At 46.6% G+C, this 19891-nt stretch overlaps 1 protein-coding gene across 1 annotated transcript in view; it reads right to left on the reverse strand.

The window, feature by feature from the left end:
• The window catches only part of tbcd (tubulin folding cofactor D), an 88074-nt gene that overhangs the window by 18215 nt on the left and 49968 nt on the right, over positions 1-19891 (reverse strand). Inside the window, exons 23-32 of the mRNA XM_041881441.1 lie at positions 19075-19097; positions 18829-18923; positions 17259-17335; positions 15334-15415; positions 15074-15192; positions 14066-14151; positions 11975-12115; positions 9741-9824; positions 7883-8041; positions 6971-7109 (exon numbers count right to left, since the gene is read on the reverse strand). Coding sequence (XP_041737375.1) covers positions 6971-7109; positions 7883-8041; positions 9741-9824; positions 11975-12115; positions 14066-14151; positions 15074-15192; positions 15334-15415; positions 17259-17335; positions 18829-18923; positions 19075-19097 — 1005 coding nt within the window. The remainder of the gene's footprint in view (positions 1-6970; positions 7110-7882; positions 8042-9740; positions 9825-11974; positions 12116-14065; positions 14152-15073; positions 15193-15333; positions 15416-17258; positions 17336-18828; positions 18924-19074; positions 19098-19891) is intronic.

Below are 19891 nucleotides of genomic sequence, written 5' to 3' on the forward strand. Positions count from 1 at the left end.
AAACATGATATTACCGCTCCGTTTAAAATTGCGTAAGTCTAGATTGACAGTGTGAGAAGCCACATTGAGCAACATTAAGTCTAAAGTCCCAAATGGCACTGTATTTCCACTGTAGTGCACTACTTTTGGCCAGAGTCCAGAGGGAATAGGGACACACACACTGATTTCGTGGTATAATTTCCCCTCACATAGTGATGACGTCATGAAACTGAGTGACAGTGAAGGCTATGAAAGCTGCTCATCGTTCACACAGCATCAAGACTTGTGGTATCACTTCCCCTCACATAGTGATGACGTCATGAAACTGAGTGACAGTGAAGGCTATGAAAGCTGCTCATCGTTCACACAGCTACAACACAGCATCAAGATCCGCTGGAGACAGCAGAAGAAGAGAGGAATTCTGTCTTTCTTTTCTATATCGGCAGTTACAACGGTCTGTGGTGATGACATGGTCTTTCAGGGGGTATGAGAGAGTTGGACTAAGCAGTGGGAGAGGGGGAGGGAGAAAGAGAGGAAGGGTAGTCTCACTAGAGATCGTTTATGTATAATACAGCAACACAAAATGTGAAACGGCAGTAAACAAGACTAGGAGGGTGAGAAAGAGTTTCCAGGGATCCAACAGGATGCTTCATCACTTTGGACTCTGTGTGAGAACCAACTCCAAATCAGCCTAGGATCACAGTTCTGGCTACCTCAGCCTAGGATCACAGTTCTGGCTACCTCAGCCTAGGGACACAGTTCTGGCTACCTCAGCCTAGGGACACAGTTCTGGCTACCTCAGCCTAGGGACACAGTTCTGGCTACCTCAGCCTAGGGACACAGTTCTGGCTACCTCAGCCTAGGATCACAGTTCTGGCTACCTCAGAAGTGTGTGTGTGTGTCTCCAGACCAGTCCATCCAGATTATAGCAAGAGTCTACCAAGCCACAGGTCCAGAGAGTGAGAGATAGTGAGAGTGAGAGACAGAGACAGAGACAGAGACAGAGACAGAGACAGAGAGAGAGAGAGAGAGAGAGAGAGAGAGAGAGAGAGACAGAGAGAGAGAGACAGAGAGAGAGAGACAGAGAGAGACAGAGGGAGAGACAGAGAGAGACAGAGGGACCAGGCCAGATCACCTCTCAGGGAATAGGTTTACAGGCATTGTTGGCAGATGACCGTAGCTTTACCACCCTCACTACACCTATTAAAACCATCACCTTATTGTTCTACATTACCTCCACAAACTGAAATGGGTTAAAAATAAACCTAACCACCACAAATCATCGTTAAGTGTTGAGCGTGTATCCCCATGGGCATTAGTCACACCGGAGGGGTTGGCTTTCACTAGCTGACTGGGGCTGAGGGGGGAGAGAGACCAGGGATGTCTCACATGGCATCCTGCTCCCTTTATAAAGCACTACTTTCCAACCTCTATGGGCCCTGGACAACAATAGTACACTACAGTAAGGGAAAAAAGTATTTGATCCCCTGCTGATTTTGTACGTTTGCCCACTGACAAAGACATGATCAGTCTATAATTTTAATGGTAGGTTTATTTGAACAGTCGGAGACAGAATAACAACAAAAAAATACAGAAAAACGCATGTCAAACATTTTATAAATTGATTAGCATTTTAATGAGGGAAATAAGTATTTGAACCCTCTGCAAAACATGACTTAGTACTTGGTGGCAAAACCCTTGTTGGCAATCACAGAGGTCAGACGTTTCTTGTAGTTGGCCACCAGGTTTGCACACATCTCAGGAGGGATTTTGTCCCACTCCTCTTTGCAGATCTTCTCCAAGTCATTAAGCTTTCGAGGCTGACGTTTGGCAACTCAAACCTTCAGCTCCCTCCACAGATTTTCTATGGAATTAAGGTCTGGAGACTCGCTAGGCCACTCCAGGACCTTAATGTGCTTCTTCTTGAGCCACTCCTTTGTTGCCTTGGCCGTGTGTTTTGGGTCATTGTCATGCTGGAATACCCATCCACGACCCATTTTCAATGCCCTGGCTGAAGGAAGGAGGTTCTCACCCAAGATTTGACGGTACATGGCCCCGTCCATCGTCCCTTTGATGCGGTGAAGTTGTCCTGTCCCCTTAGCAGAAAAACACCCCCAAAGCATAATGTTTCCACCTCCATGTTTGACGGTGAGGATGGTGTTCTTGGGGTCATAGGCAGCATTCCTCCTCTTCCAAATACGGCGAGTTGAGTTGATGCCAAAGAGCTCAATTTTGGTCTCATCTTACCACAACACTTTCACCCAGTTCTCCTCTGAATCTTTCAGATGTTCATTGGCAAACTTCAGACGGGCCTGTATATCTGCTTTCTTGAGCAGGGGGACCTTGCGGGCGCTGCAGGATTTCAGTCCTTCACGGCGTAGTGTGTTACCAATTGTTTTCTTGGTGACTATGGTCCCAGCTGCCTTGAGATCATTGACAAGATCCTCCCGTGTAGTTCTGGGCTGATTCCTCACCGTTCTCATGATCATTGCAACTCCACGAGGTGAGATCTTGCATGGAGCCCCAGGCCGAGGGAGATTGACAGTTCTTTTGTGTTTCTTCCTTTTGCGAATAATCGCACCAACTGTTGTCACCTTCTCACCAAGCTGCTTGGCAATGGTCTTGTAGCCCATTCCAGCCTTGTGTAGGTCTACAATCTTGTCCCGGACATCCTTGGAGAGCTCTTTGGTCTTGGCCATGGTGGAGAGTTTGGAATCTGATTGATTGATTGCTTCTGTGGACAGGTGTCTTTTATACAGGTAACAAGCTGAGATTAGGAGCACTCCCTTTAAGAGTGTGCTCCTAATCTCAGCTCGTTACCTGAATAAAAGACACCTGGGAGCCAGAACTCTTTCTGATTGAGAGGGGGTCATACTTATTTCCCTCATTAAAATGCAAATCAATGTATAAAATTTTTGACATGCGTTTTCCTGGATTTTTTTGTTGTTATTCTGTCTCTCACTGTTCAAATAAACCTACCATTAAAATTATAGACTGATCATTTCTTTGTCAGTGGGCAAACGTACAAAATCAGCAGGGGATCAAATACTTTTTTGCCTCACTGTATGTAAGGAATTGGGTGCCATTTGGGATACAGCCTGGGTCTGAGAGGGGAGAGGAACAAGGGTACTGGGTCTGGGAGCCGTTGGAGGTTGGACCCCCAGTTTGAGAACCCCTATCTGGGCCAGGATCATGCAGAGTGATGGGAACGGGCCAGGACCGTGCAGAGTGATGGGATCAGGCCAGGACCGTGCAGAGTGATGGGAACGGGCCAGGATCGTGCAGAGTGATGGGAACGGGCCAGGACCGTCGTGCAGAGTGATGGGAAAGGGCCAGGACCGTCGTGCAGAGTGATGGGAAAGGGCCAGGACCGTGCAGAGTGATGGGAATGGGCCAGGACCGTGCAGAGTGATGGGAAAGGGCCAGGACCGTGCAGAGTGATGGGAAAGGGCCAGGACCGTGCAGAGTGATGGGAAAGGGCCAGGACCGTGCAGAGTGATGGGAACGGGCCAGGACCGTGCAGAGTGATGGGAACGGGCCAGGACCATGCAGAGTGATGGAAACGGGCCAGGAGTGGTGGATTATCAGTAGAGCAAAGCATCAGACACGCTTTATATAAAACCTTTATTCATTCATTCATCCATCCATCCATCCATCACACATACACACACAAACACACACACACACACACAGACACACACACACTTTCCACCTTCATTCATCACACAACGCAGAGACGAATGGCTTAAGATGGGAAAGGACGTTTGCTTAAAGAAAGGAAAGACTACACCAGCCCTGCCAATAACACTCAAAACAGTTCCATTTGTTCTGGATGAGCTCCCATCTTTGTTTTGGGTTTTAGGTTCTTATTTACAGGAACCAGGTGGATGTGGGCCAGAGGAGCGTCAAGCTGATGCCTGGTGCCTGAGAAACAAAGACTGATAGAACAGATCAGAGGAGAGGTACTGGATCCTCAGTGGTTTTAATATTAGCAGTCTGATGAGCTCTAGCCGCCTCTGTTGGCCTACAGACACACACACACACACACACACACACACACACACACTGGAGAGAGGAGTTGTCAAACCACCTTTCACAAAGGTTATTTTCCAGGGACAACATCATGACTTTCATTTGACTCACAAACATGCAGTCTTTGGACCACAGTGTGGGGACCAGAGTGTATGGACCATGGACAGTGAGGTCTAGTAGTGTGTGGTACTGGTACTGGTACTGGGGCAGACAGTGAGATACAGAGTACAGACAGATAGCTACAGACACATAGCTTCAGACACATACAGTGGGGGAAAAAAGTATTTAGTCAGCCACCAATTGTGCAAGTTCTCCCACTTAAAAAGATGAGAGAGGCCTGTAATTTTCATCATAGGTACACGTCAACTATGACAGACAAATTGAGATTTTTTTTCTCCAGAATTTTTTTTTTAATGAATTTATTTGCAAATTATGGTGGAAAATAAGTATTTGGTCACCTACAAACAAGCAAGATTTCTGGCTCTCACAGACCTGTAACTTCTTCTTTAAGAGGCTCCTCTGTCCTCCACTCGTTACCTGTATTAATGGCACCTGTTTGAACTTGTTATCAGTATAAAAGACACCTGTCCACAACCTCAAACAGTCACACTCCAAACTTCACTATGGCCAAGACCAAAGAGCTGTCAAAGGACACCAGAAACAAAATTGTAGACCTGCACCAGGCTGGGAAGACAATCTGCAATAGGTAAGCAGCTTGGTTTGAAGAAATCAACTGTGGGAGCAATTATTAGGAAATGGAAGACATACAAGACCACTGATAATCTCCCTCGATCTGGGGCTCCACGCAAGATCTCACCCAGTGGGGTCAAAATGATCACAAGAACGGTGAGCAAAAATCCCAGAACCACACGGGGGGACCTAGTGAATGACCTGCAGAGAGTTGGGACCAAAGTAACAAAGCCTACCATCAGTAACACACTACGCCGCCAGGGACTCAAATCCTGCAGTGCCAGACGTGTCCCCCTGCTTAAGCCAGTACATGTCCAGGCCAGTCTGAAGTTTGCTAGAGTGCATTTGGATGATCCAGAAGACGATTGGGAGAATGTCATATGGTCAGATGAAACCAAAATAGAACTTTTTGGTAAAAACTCAACTCGTCGTGTTTGGAGGACAAAGAATGCTGAGTTGCATCCAAAGAACACCATACCTACTGTGAAGCATGGGGGTGGAAACATCATGCTTTGGGGCTGTTTTTCTGAAAAGGGACCAGGACGACTGATCCGTGTAAAGGAAAGAATGAATGGGGCCATGTATCGTGAGATTTTGAGTGAAAACCTCCTTCCATCAGCAAGGGCATTGAAGATGAAACGTGGCTGGGTCTTTCAGCATGACAATGATCCCAAACACACCGCCCGGGCAACGAAGGAGTGGCTTCGTAAGAAGCATTTCAAGGTCCTGGAGTGGCCTAGCCAGTCTCCAGATCTCAACCCCATAGAAAATCTTTGGAGGGAGTTGAAAGTCCATGTTGCCCAGCGACAGCCCCAAAACATCACTGCTCTAGAGGAGATCTGCATGGAGGAATGGGCCAAAATACCAGCAACAGTGTGTGAAAACCTTGTGAAGACTTACAGAAAACGTTTGACCTGTGTCATTGCCAACAAAGGGTATATAACAAAGTATTGAGAAACTTTTGTTATTGACCAAATACTTATTTTCCACCATAATTTTCAAATAAATTCATTAAAAATCCTACAATGTGATTTTCTGGAAAATTTGTTCTCATTTTGTCATTTTTAAAACAGAATCGGCACAATGAACACACCCCTAATCCCACGCAAACACAGTCTCTTTCATAGCAGCCACATAGAAACAGCTCGCTGTTTATATAATTCCTTCTCACATCTACCTACTCGCTCTCCTCCTCTCACCTCTCTCCTCCTCTCACCTCTCTCCTCCTCCCCTTCGCTTGTGGACTTCAGTGCACAACACATCAGCTGTCTGTGCCCAGGCGAAAAAACTTTCCAAGCCAAACCTTCATAACATGACCGCTAACAGACTACATCGTTGTCACGTCATGGTAAACCCGCTACAATCATGCAGTACAGTTAGCAGCAAGCAGTTACACCGCCGGGCCCCGGTGGCAATAAATTAATAACACCAAAAGCTTATCTTGACTTGGAAGAGTTCCAGTGTTGGATAGCCATAGCCAGCTAGCTAACATAGCATCCCTCTCTGTTTGAGCAGGGTGTTTGAGTAGGCTAAACTAGCTAGCTGCATTAGCTAGCTAAGTAAGTAAAAGTGAAAAAAATACAAAATATAGCTCTTTCTCTCTCACTCTTGCTTCTCCTACATTTTTTTATAAATTAATTTGTTCAAAACTGTTAAACTATTGGCTTTCTCTCTCTTTGAGTCAACTACTCACCACATTTTATGCACTGTAATGCTAGCTAGCTGTAGCTTATGCTTTCAGTACTAGATTAATTCTCTGATGCTTTGATTGGGTGAACAACACGTCAGTTCATGCTGCAATAGCTCTGATAGGTTGGAGGACGTCCTCCGGAAGTTGTCATAATTACTGTGTAAGTATTTGGAATGGGGTGAGGACCATGAGCCTCCTAGGTTTTGTATTGAGGTCAATGTACTCAGAGGAAAATGGAAACTAGCTGTCCTCCGGCTACACCATGGTGCTACCCTACAGTGTGCTGTTGAGGCTACTGTAGACCTTCTTCGCAAAATAGTGTGTTTTAATCAATTATTTGGTGATTTAGTATAGTTTATCTAAAAACGATAACTTTTTTAATGTTTCACTATTTTAATTTTTATGAAATTCACTGAGGATGGTCCTCCCCTTCCTCCTCTGAGGAGCCTCCACTGCTACAGACACATAGCTACAGACACAGAGCTACACACAGCGCTACAGACACAGTGCTACAGACACAGCGCTACAGACACAGCGCTACAGACACAGCGCTACAGACACAGCGCTACAGACACGTACCGTAGACTCAGTCAGTCCTCCTACAGACACGGTCAACCCCAGTAGTGTGTGGTACTGGTATTGGGGCAGTCTCAGCAGCTGGGTGATGTGGGGGAAGGCCTGAGACGGAGCATTCCAGTTCAGACTCTCTGCCCCTTCACTGAGAGAGAGAGAGAGCGAGAGAGCGAGAGAGCGAGAGAGTGAGACACACACACACACAGGGTTAGGGTCAATTCAGCTTTTCAATTCAATAAGTGAATTAAAATTCAATTATTTCATTGAAATGTGCCCACTGTCTTGTATGAGATGACCCTAAGCCATCCATAGATGGAGAACACATATCCAACACGCTTGTCATGAATGGATACATGGAATGGTCAAAGGCACTAACATGGCGTCCAGTTAGACAAACTCTTAACGGCTCAGAGACGACTTATCCAACTCTTTCAGATCACTGAAGTCCCTACGGGGAAGTTCAGGCTAGGGGTTGTTTCTGGACAGGGCCTTAGACTCACACAGCGAAGAGTAGAGTTCTCTGATCCCCTTCTAACAGCCTGAGGGGTTAGTTAGTAGTTACTTCTTATTAGCACCGACTGCTGATAGCTGCTTAACTTGCTTGCTGACTATGACTGTGGTATGTGGTTGTCTCACCTAGCTATCTGATAACTACTCTATTGAGGGATAATGTGCTGACTATGACTGTGATATGTGGTTGTCTCACCTAGCTATCTGATAACTACTCTATTGAGGGATAATGTACTGACTATGACTGTGATATGTGGTTGTCCCACCTAGCTATCTGATAACTACTCTATTGAGGGATAATGTGCTGACTATGACATGTGGTTGTCTCACCTAGCTAGCTTAAGATATAAGTCACTTTGGATAACAGTGTCTGCTAAATGACTAAAATGTAAATGTATTTAGACTCACGGAGGGAAGATGGCGAGCAGCTCCTCCCGGTGGGGGATGTGAGGTACTGCAGGGTTGTTACTATGGAGGAGCCTGATGAACACTGATCCAGCATGGGCTCTGTAGCGATCTATCTTCTCTGCTGACTGCTGGGCCAAGCTACACATCATACCATTCACCCTGAGGAAGAGAGGAGAGAGGGAGGAGAGGAGGAGAAGAGAGGGATGAGAGGAGGAGATGAGAGGAGAGAGAGGAGAGATGAGAGGAGGGATGAGATGAGGAGGAGAGGAGAGATGAGAGGAGAGGAGAGAGGAGAGATGAGAGGAGGAGAGGAGAGAGGGATGAGAGGAGAGGAGAGAGGGATGAGAAGTGAGGAGGAGAGAGGAATGAGAGGAGGAGAGGAGAGATGAGAGGAGGAGAGGAGAGATGAGAGGGGGATGAGATGAGAGGAGGAGAGGAGAGAGGAGAGGAGAGGAGATAGGAGAGATGAGAGGAGAGAGGGATGAGAGGAGAGGAGAGAGGGATGAGAAGAGAGGAGGAGAGGAATGAGAGGAGGAGAGGAGAGAGGGATGAGAGGAGGAGAGGAGAGAGGGATGAGAGGAGGAGAGGAGAGAGGGATGAGAGGAGAGATGAGAGGGGGGAGGAGAGGAGAGGAGAGGAGAGGAGAGGAGAGGAGAGGAGAGGAGAGGAGAGGAGAGGAGAGGAGAGGAGAGGAGAGGAGAGGAGAGGAGAGGAGAGGAGAGGAGAGGAGAGGAGAGGAGAGGAGAGGAATGAGAGGAGGAGAGGAATGAGAGGAGGAGAGGAGAGAGGGATGAGAGGAGAGATGAGAGGAGGGATGAGATGAGGAGGAGAGGAGAGATGAGAGGAGAGGAGAGAGGAGAGATGAGAGGAGGAGAGGAGAGAGGGATGAGAGGAGAGGAGAGAGGGATGAGAAGTGAGGAGGAGAGAGGAATGAGAGGAGGAGAGGAGAGATGAGAGGAGGAGAGGAGAGATGAGAGGGGGATGAGATGAGAGGAGGAGAGGAGAGATGAGAGGAGAGGAGATAGGAGAGATGAGAGGAGGAGAGGAGAGAGGGATGAGAGGAGAGGAGAGAGGGATGAGAAGAGAGGAGGAGAGGAATGAGAGGAGGAGAGGAGAGAGGGATGAGAGGAGGAGAGGAGAGAGGGATGAGAGGAGGAGAGGAGAGAGGGATGAGAGGAGAGATGAGAGGGGGAGGAGAGGAGAGGAGAGGAGAGGAGAGGAGAGGAGAGGAGAGGGAGAGGAGAGGAGAGGAGAGGAGAGGAGAGGAGAGGAGAGGAGAGAGGGATGAGAAGAGAGGAGGAGAGAGGAATGAGAGGAGGAGAGGAGAGAGGGATGAGAAGAGGAGAGGAGAGATGAGAGGGGCAGGAGAGGAGAGGAGGGATGAGAGGAGGAGAGGAGAGGAGAGAGGGATGAGAAGAGAGGAGGAGAGAGGAATGAGAGGAGGAGAGGAGAGAGGGATGAGAGGAGGAGAGGAGAGATGAGAGGAGGAGAGGAGAGTGGAGATGAGAGGGGGATGAGAGGAGAGGAGGAGAGAGGGATGAGAGGAGGAGAGAGGGATGAGAGGAGGAGAGGAGAGTGGGATGAGAGGAGGAAAAGAAGTGGGAATGAATGAATGGAGAGGGAATTAACGGATGAGAATGTAAAAAGGTGGTCAGGGAGGGAATGAATGAATGAAGAGCTACGGCTAAGACTCTTTAATTCCTACTATATAAAATAACAAATGTCATAACACCTTTCTTACCTTCTATATAGCACGCTTATGAATGATTTGTGAAGCATCTATGAAGGCCTTATGAAGGTTTTATAAAGTTGTTAGTTTAAAGTGGTACAGCGTGATTGAGGAAGTTATTCTACTCACAGGTCTTGGGAGAGTAGTTGTGGAGCGGTGCCGACCACCAACAGAGTCACCTCCATCAGACTAGTCATGGCTGCCTCTCTCACCCTGGAGAGGAGGAGAAGAGAGATTAATACCTTAAACACACACACACACCTGAAATGCCACTTGTCATGCCACCGCCCCCAGGGTCCTAAAAGCTAATATTCAAATCAGTTTGGTCATGTCCCGAGGGCAGCTTTAGTTTGTGTGATGTGGTAATGAGGATATCTACTCTAACGTCACGCCCTGAGAGAGGAGCTACAGTGTCTGTGTGTGCGAAGCGACATTTAACAGGTGGAGAGAATGCCGTAGAAGGGGTCCAGTTCATCAGACAGACAGATTAGTTCATGTAATATTAAGGCTGCAACAGGGAGTAAAGGTCATAGATCAGATTCATCATTCCCTTGAGGCAACCAGTTCAAACTAACAGTTACAGTGGCATGCAAAAGTATTCATCCCCCTTGGCGAATTTCCTATTTTGTTGCATTACAACCTGTAATTTAAATGGATTTTTATTTGGATTTCATGTAATGGACATACACAAAATAGTCCAAATTGGTGAAGTGAATTAAATGAAAAAATTCTAAATAATAAATAACGGAAAAGTGGTGCGTGCATATGTATTCACGCCCTTTGCTATGAAGCCCCTAAATAAGATCTGGTGCAACCATTTACCTTCAGAAGTCACATAATAGTTAAATAAAGTCCACAACAAACCTGCCAAGAGAAGGCCACCCACCAAAACTCACGGACCAGACAAGGAGGGCATTAATCAGAGAGGCAACAAAGAGACCAAAGATAACCCTGGAGGAGCTGCAAAGCTCCACAGCAGAGATTGGAGTATCTGTCTATAGGACCACTTTAAGCCGTACACTCCACAGAGCTGGGCTTTATGGAAGAGTGGCCAGAAAAAAGCCATTGCTTAAAGAAAAAAATAAGCAAACACGTTTGGTGTTCGCCAAAAGGCATGTGGGAGACTCCCCAAACATATGGAAGAAGGTACTCTGGTCAGATGAGACTAAAATTGAGCTTTTTGGCCATCAAGGAAAACGCTATGTCTGGCGCAAACCCAACACCTCTCATCACCCTGATAACACCATCCCCACAGTGAAGCATGGTGGTGGCAGCATCATGCTGTAGGGATGTTTTTCATTGGCAGGGACTTGGAAACTGGTCAGAATTGAAGGAATGATGGATGGCGCTAAATACAGGGAAATTCTTGAGGGAAAACTGTTTCAGTCTTCTAGAGATTTGAGATTGGGACGGAGGTTCACCTTCCAGCAGGACAATGACCCTAAGCATCCTGCTAAAGCAACACTCGAGTGGTTTAAGGGGAAACATTTAAATTTCTTGGAATGGCCTAGTCAAAGCCCAGACATCAATCCAATTGAGAATCTGTGGTATGACTTAAAGATTGCTGTACACCAGCAGAACCCATCCAACTTGAAGGAGCTGGAGCAGTTTTGCCTTGAAGAATGGGCAAAAATCCCAGTGGCTAGATGTGCCAAGCTTATAGAGACATACCCCAAGAGACTTGCAGCTTTAATTGCTGCAAAAGGTGGCTCTACAAAGTATTTGCTTTGGGGGGGTGAATAGTTACGCACGCTCAAGTTCTGTTTTTTTGTCTTATTTCTTGTTTGTTTCACAATAAAATATTATTTTGCATCTTATGTAAATCAAATAATACAAACCCAAACCCCCCCCCCCCCAAAATCCATTTTAATTCCAGGTTGTAAGGCAACAAAATAGAACAAATGCCAAGGGGGGTGAATACTTCCGCAATGACACTGTAGTTCATGTTGGGTGAGCAGCAGCATTGAAGGCCAGGCAACAGGCCTAACCTGATTAATTCAAGGTTAAATCAATCAAAAACAGATATAATTGCCACAGAACTGTCCTGTTAGACAAAAAGGTGATTCAATCCCTCCTTCCTCCCCTCTCTTGTCCACCTCACAGAGGAATGTGTCCCCACTGGAGAACGACAGAGAGAAGGACAGCGAGAGAGAGAGAGAGCGAGAGAGAAAAAGAGCGAGCGCGAGAGAGAGAGAGAGAGAGAGACAGATAGAGAGACAGAGAGAAAGTCTGTCCCACAGCAGGGTCAGGTGACACGCCAGGTGACATTCCTGTCAGGTAAACTAACTAAGCATTGCCCGGGGCCACCAGGTGTGACACATGCCTGTAGGGCAGGGAGAAGGGGTAAACCAGCTGTCACTTACCAGGACCCTACGTCTCCTCTGCTGTCCAGTGTGTAGTCAGTCATACAGTCCAGCAGAACTCTGTAGACAGCTGACACGTTCCCCTCACACACCACAGAGTCAGAACTACCCTTGGCTGATATCCCCGCTGTCACACACACCCTGACAGAGACACAGATAGATAGAGGGGGTTAGGAGGGGAGAGAGAGGGAGAGAGACAGAGAGACAGAGACACAGACACCGAGAAACAGACACACAGAGAAACATGATAGACAGGTCCTGCAGGTACAACCAGCTGGTTCTTTACTTCTGGCTACAACCCTAATGCTAACGTTGACCTGTTATCCCAGAAGACAGACAGACAGACAGACAGACAGACAGACAGACAGACAGACAGACAGACAGACAGGGAGGGAGGGAGGGAGGGAGGGAGGGAGGGAGGGAGGGAGGGAGGGAAACAGATGGGAACAGGAGAGGGAACAAGATAGGCACTGTGTGTAAGACAGGCTGGAAGATGCCAAGAGATGAGGAGGGAGGGAGGGACAGAGGGAGAGAGAGAGAGAGAGAGAGAGAGAGAGAGGTGGTGGAGAGAAGCTGGGAGAGAGGGTGGAGAGAGGCTGGGAGTGGAGGAGAGGAGAGAGGCTGGGACAGGTGGAGAGATGGAGGAGTGGTAGAGTGGAAGAGTGGAGAGGTGGAAGGTAGAGGTGGAGGGGTGGAGGCATGGAGAGATGGAGGCGTGGAGAGGTGGAGAGTCGTAGGAGTGGGGGAGTGGAGAGATGGAGTGGAGAGGTGGAGGAGTAGAGAGGTGGAGGTGTGGAGGAGTGGAGAGGTGGAGAGATGGAGGAGTGGTAGGGTGGAGAGGTGAAGGGTAGAGGTGGAAGGGTGGAGAGGTGGAGGAGTCAGGAGTGAAGAGGTGGAGTGGAGAAACGGAGAGGTGGAGTGGAGGCGTAGAGAGGTGGAGGTGTGGAGATGTGGAGAGATGGAGGAGTGGAGAGGAGTAGAGGGGGGAGGAGTGGAGAGAAGAGGAGTGGAGAGAAGAGGTGGAGTATAGAGGTGGAGGAGAGGAGAGGTGGAGGAGTATAGAGGTGGAGGAGTGGAGAGGAGAGGTGGAGGAGTGGAGAGAAGAGATGGAGGAGTATAGAGGTGGAGGAGTGGAGATGTGGAGGAGTATAGAGGTGGAGGAGTGGAGAGGAGAGGTGGAGGATTGGAGAGAAGAGGTGGAGGAGTGGAGAGAAGAGGTGGAGGATTGGAGAGAAGAGGTGGAGGAGTGGAGAGGAGAGGAGAGGTGGAGGAGTATATAGGTGGAGGAGTTGAGAGGAGAGATGGAGGAGTGGAGAGAAAAGATGGAGGAGTATAGAGTTGGAGGAGTGGAGAGGAGAGGTGGACTATAGAGGTGGAGGAGTGGAGAGGAGAGGTGGAGGAGTATAGAGGTGGAGGAGTGGAGAGGAGGGGTGGAGGAGTATAGAGGTGGAGGAGTGGAGAGGTGGAGGAGTATAGAGGTGGAGGAGTGGAGAGGAGGATGAGTATAAGTATAGAGGTGGAGGAGTGGAGAGGTGGAGGAGTATAGAGGTGGAGGAGTGGAGAGGTGGAGGAGTGGAGGAGTATAGAGGTGGAAGAGTGGAGAGGTGGAGGAGTGGAGAGGTGGAGGAGTGGAGAGGTGGAGGTGTGGAGAGGTGGAGGAGTATAGAGGTGGAGGAGTGGAGAGGTGGAGGAGTGGAGAGGAGGAGGAATATAGAGGTGGAGGAGTGGAGAGGAGGAGGAGTGGAGAGGTGGAGGAGTATAGAGGTGGAGGAGTGGATAGGAGGAGGAGTGGAGAGGTGGAGGAGTGGAGAGGTGGAGGAGTGGAGAGGTGGAGGAGTGGAGAGGTGGAGGAGTGGAGAGGTGGAGGAGTATAGAGGTGGAGGAGTGGAGAGGAGGAGGAGTGGAGAGGTGGAGGAGTGGAGAGGTGGAGGAGTATAGAGGTGGAGGAGTGGAGAGGTGGAGGAGTGGAGAGGAGGAGGAGTATAGAGGTGGAGGAGAGGAGAGGTGGAGGAGTATAGAGGTGGAGGAGTGGAGAGGTGGAATAAGAGGAGATAGATGAAGAAGAGGAGAGATTATAGAGGACAGACTCACTGTGCCATGGCCTTGGCAGCATCTCTCCTGGCCTCAGTGAAGCATACCTCCCTCTGACTACAGCTCTGCTGAAGACCTGACAGGATCTGACACACACACAAACACACGTTTCAAAGGTAGTCTGACGAAGTGTGGTGCTGAAACTGACCTGAGGCACTGTGTAGAATGCTACTATAATAGAATATGGTCATAGTGAAAAGAGGTTGCTCACCCCAACATGTCAGCATAATCTATCAGTATAATACTGAATCAGGCTGTTGACGTGTTCCTGGTGTAGTGTTATTAACTATAACAGATGTATAGTACCTGGTGTAGTGTTATTAACTCTAACAGATGTATAGTACCTGGTGTAGTGTTATTAACTAACAGATGTATAGTACCTGGTGTAGTGTTATTAACTATAACATATGTATAGTACCTGGTGTAGTGTTATTAACTATAACAGATGTATAGTACCTGGTGTAGTGTTATTAACTATAACAGATGTATAGTACCTGGTGTAGTGTTATTAACTAACAGATGTATAGTACCTGGTGTAGTGTTATTAACTAACAGATGTATAGTACCTGGTGTAGTGTTATTAACTCTAACAGATGTATAGTACCTGGTGTAGTGTTATTAACTAACAGATGTATAGTACCTGGTGTAGTGTTATTAACTCTAACAGATGTATAGTACCTGGTGTAGTGTTATTAACTAACAGATGTATAGTACCTGGTGTAGTGTTATTAACTAACAGATGTATAGTACCTGGTGTAGTGTTATTAACTCTAACAGATGTATAGTACCTGGTGTAGTGTTATTAACTAACAGATGTATAGTACCTGGTGTAGTGTTATTAACTAACAGATGTATAGTACCTGGTGTAGTGTTATTAACTCTAACAGATGTATAGTACCTGGTGTAGTGTTATTAACTAACAGATGTATAGTACCTGGTGTAGTGTTATTAACTCTAACAGATGTATAGTACCTGGTGTAGTGTTATTAACTAACAGATGTATAGTACCTGGTGTAGTTTTCCATGGATCATGAACCTTGGTAGAGAACCCAGGGCCAGTGCACTGCCACACCGGGTCAATACCTCCGTACTCTTTAACCCTGCTATATACTGGGACACCAGGACCTCTACACACAGAAAACACACACAGGCGGACAGACAGATTAGATCACAGGAGTTAGAGTTAGAGGAATCCAGAATACTGTGTAAGGTATGGCAAATTTTTATGAAGCCTTCTAAATGGTACAGTATCCCCCCATGCTACCCACTCTGCATCTGGGGGTCAGCCATGCCTGGCTGCGGCTGGTAGTACTGCTCACACAGTGCTGCCAGTGCTGACACCGCTGCCTCCTACAGGGGGGGAGGACCACATTACACATAAACCATTATACAGTGCGTCGCGTATGCCAACTTGATGTCATGAGAGTCCATAATAAACAGTTGTATTTGTTGTGTTCGCTATGTACAGGGCCTTCGGAAAGTATTCAGACCCCTTGACTTTTTCCCACTTTTTTACATTACAGCCTTATTCTAAAATGGATTAAATAAATACAAATCCTCAGCAGTCTACACACAATACCCCATAATGACAAAGCGAAAACAGGTTTTTAGAAATGTTTGCAAATTTATTAAAAATAAAAAAACAGAAATACCTTTTTTACATAAGTAGTCAGACCCTTTGCTATGAGACTCGAAATTGAGCTCCGGTGCATCCTGTTTCCATTTATCATCCTTGAGATGTTTCTACAACTTGATTGGAGTCCACCTGTGGTAAATTCAATTGATTGGACATGATTTGGAAAGGCCCACACTTGTCTATATAAGGTCGAAGGAATTGTCCGTAGAGCTCCGAAACAGGATTGTGTTGAGGCACAAATCTGGTGAAGGGTACCAAAATAATTCTGCAGCATTGAAGGCCCTCAAGAACACAGTGGCCTCCAGCATTCTTAAATGGAAGAAATTTGGAACCACCAAGACTCTTCCTAGAGCTGGCCACCCGGCCAAACTGAGCCATCGGGGGAGAAGGGCTTTCATCAGGGAGGTGACCAAGAACCCGATGGTCACTCTGACAGACCTCCAGAGTTCCTCTGTGGAGATGGGAGAACCTTCCAGAAGGACAACCCTCTCTGCAGCACTCCACCAATCAGGCCTTTATGGTAGAGTGGCCAGATGGAAGCCACTCCTCAGTAAAAGGCACATGACAGCCCGCATGGAGTTTGCCAAAAGGCACCTAAAAGACTCTCAGACCATGAGAAACAAGATTCTCTGGTCTGATGAAACCAAGACTGAACTCTTTGGCCTGAATGCCAAGCGCCACATCTGGAGGAAACATGGCACCATCCCTACGGTGAAGCATGGTGGTGGCAGCATCATGCTGTGGGGATGTTTTTCAGCGGCAAGGACTGGGAGACTAGTCAGGATCGAGGGACAGATGAACGGAGCAAAGTACAGAGAGATCCTTGATGAAACCTGCTCCAGAGCACTCAGGACCTCAGACTGGGGCGAAGGTTCACCTTCCAACAGGACAATGACCTTAACCACTCAGCCAAGACAACGCAGGAGTGGCGTCGGGACAAGTCTCTGAATGTCCTTGAGTGGCCCAGCCAGAGCCCGGACTTGAACCCGATAGAACATCTCTGGCAAGACCTAAAAATAGCTGTCCAACAATGCTCCCCATCCAACCTGACAGAGCTTGAGAGGATCTGCAGAGAAGAATGGGAGAAACTCCCCAAATACAGGTGTGCCAAGCTTGTAGCGTCATACCCAAGAAGACGAGGCTGCAAAGTACTGAGTAAAGGGTCTGAATACTTATGTAAATGTGATATTTCTGTTTTTTGCAAAATTTGCTAAGATTTCTTTAACTGTTTTTGCTTTGTCATTATGGGTTTTTGTGTGTAGATTGATGAGGGGGAAAACATTTTTTAAATACATTTTAGAATAAGGCTGTAACCTAACAAAACGTGGAAAATACTTTCCAAAGGCACTGTACAATATAAATCCCACAATAAAGGGATTTCACAATATGGTGTGTGTGTGTGTGTGTGTGTGTCTGTTAAGGTTATTGTTAGGTTTAGGGGTTACGGAAAATAGGATTTAGAATGGGAATCAATTGTTTGGTCCTCACAAGAATAGTAAAACAAACGTGTGTGTGTGTGTGTGTGTGTGTGTGTGTGTGTAGAATGCTGTACTGTACCTTGATACCGTCCCTAGGTCCAGGTGAGATGAGGTGGAGGCTCTTCAAGGTGTCGTCTATCAGCCACTGCCAGCCAGCTGAAACAGACAGGGTTTACTCTGTCATGACGTGTCAGTGGTTTGAACAGTACAGAGACATTGCCAGCCAGCTGAAACAGACAGGGTTTACTCTGTCATGACGTTTCAGTGGTTTGAACAGTACAGAGACACTGCCAGCCAGCTGAAACAGACAGGGTTTACTCTGTCATGACGTTTCAGTGGTTTGAACAGTACAGAGACACTGCCAGCCAGCTGAAACAGACAGGGTTTACTCTGTCATGACGTTTCAGTGGTTTGAACAGTACAGAGACACTGCCAGCCAGCTGAAACAGACAGGGTTTACTCTGTCATGACGTTTCAGTGGTTTGAACAGTACAGAGACACTGCCAGCCAGCTGAAACAGACAGGGTTTACTCTGTCATGACGTGTCAGTGGTTTGAACAGTACAGAGACACTGCCAGCCAGCTGAAACAGACAGGGTTTACTCTGTCATGACGTGTCAGTGGTTTGAACAGTACAGAGACATTGCCAGCCAGCTGAAACAGACAGGGTTTACTCTGTCATGACGTTTCAGTGGTTTGAACAGTACAGAGACACTGCCAGCCAGCTGAAACAGACAGGGTTTACTCTGTCATGACGTTTCAGTGGTTTGAACAGTACAGAGACACTGCCAGCCAGCTGAAACAGACAGGGTTTACTCTGTCATGACGTTTCAGTGGTTTGAACAGTACAGAGACACTGCCAGCCAGCTGAAACAGACAGGGTTTACTCTGTCATGACGTGTCAGTGGTTTGAACAGTACAGAGACACTGCCAGCCAGCTGAAACAGACAGGGTTTACTCTGTCATGACGTGTCAGTGGTTTGAACAGTACAGTACTGCCCCTCCTGGCTCTAACGGTGGGGCGTGGCTTGTCCATTATTATACACCATCTGTTAATCATTAACAAACACAGCCCAGGTATAACCATGACAACAGATAAAACAAGTGGTTACTACTGTTAAACAGCTCTCTGTTAGACAGCTCTTTGTTAACTATAGCCCAGGTATAACCCTTTTCCTGTTCCAACAAAACCTTCAGGAAGATAATAGCCAGTTTATTGATGCTATACGGTCCCTAATTACATTCAACCCCTGGTCGATTTCTTCTTGAGCGGATGGTCGGGGGGCCGGAACATAGTTATAAATAATTTGTATACTGCAAATTGACCGCGAGAATCCCAAATAGATGTAGTATTTGACAAAAACAGAATAATTTCAAACCTTGATTACATTGGGATACGATCACATATGCCTCTATTTATGCGTGGGAATACTTGGGAACAGATTTCTCAAAAAGTTTTTCTGGTGATTTTACAGTCTTTTATGTCCAACAACGAAAATGATTTTTAAAAAATCTAATAAAATCTCTGAAAACACATACCGTAAAATGACCCGCAGGATGTATTTGACCTGTGGGCCGCCTATTGAGAAACCCTGCTAGATGAAGGAATCATTCAGATAAGGCCTGAATATCAACGAAATGAAAACTCACTGATGACAGGGTCGTCCTTGAAAGGCATCTTGGAGAGGGACATCTTCTCAATGAGAGAACAGACTGCAGGCCTCATCAGCTCACCACCAAAGCCCCTACACAGACAGGAGACAACAGCACACGTGTACACCCCAACATTTTTTTGCGGTTGCACAACATACTGGTCTGAAACCTTTAAAGGGGCATTAGAACTCCTGAAACAGTCCAAACCAGAATGAGGAGAAAGAGGAAAACAACAGTGCTTACCTGTACTGCTTTCTGTCAAATAGCTGGAAGACATAAAACACATGATGAAAAGACTGCTAATGTACAACTTTAAAGACAACAACATGTACCTATGTTGGTACAACTGACTCAGGTGAATGGTCAACATCAACATGTACCTATGTTGGTACAACTGACTCAGGTGAATGGTCAACATCAACATGTACCTATGTTGGTACAACTGACTCAGGTGAATGGTCAACATCAACATGTACCTATGTTGGTACAACTGACTCAGGTGAATGGTCGACATCAACATGTACCTATGTTGGTACAACTGACTCAGGTGAATGGTCGACATCAACATATACCTATGTTGGTACAACTGACTCAGGTGAATGGTCGACATCAACATGTACCTATGTTGGTACAACTGACTCAGGTGAATGGTCAACATCAACATGTCTTCTGTATACCCCCCTACCTTGTCACAACACAACTGATTGGCTCAAACGCATTAAGAAGGAAAGAAATTCCACAAATTAACTTTTAAGAAGGCACACCTGTTCATTGAAATGCATTCCAGGTGACTACCTCATGAAGCTGGTTGAGAGAATGCCAAGAGTGTGCAAAGCTGTAATCAAGGCAAAGGGTGGCTACTTTGAAGAATCTCAATTATAAAATATATTTTGATTTGTTTAACACTTTTTAGTTACTACATGATTCCATTTGTGTTATTTCGTAGTTTTAATGTCTTCACTATTATTCTACAATGTAGAACTTCTGACTGGTACTGTATGTTGGTACAACTGACTCAGGTGAATGGTCAACATCAACATGTACCTACGTACATCAACCG

The sequence above is a fragment of the Coregonus clupeaformis genome, chromosome 7 (assembly GCF_020615455.1).
Source record: "Coregonus clupeaformis isolate EN_2021a chromosome 7, ASM2061545v1, whole genome shotgun sequence".
Lineage (NCBI taxonomy): Eukaryota > Metazoa > Chordata > Actinopteri > Salmoniformes > Salmonidae > Coregonus > Coregonus clupeaformis.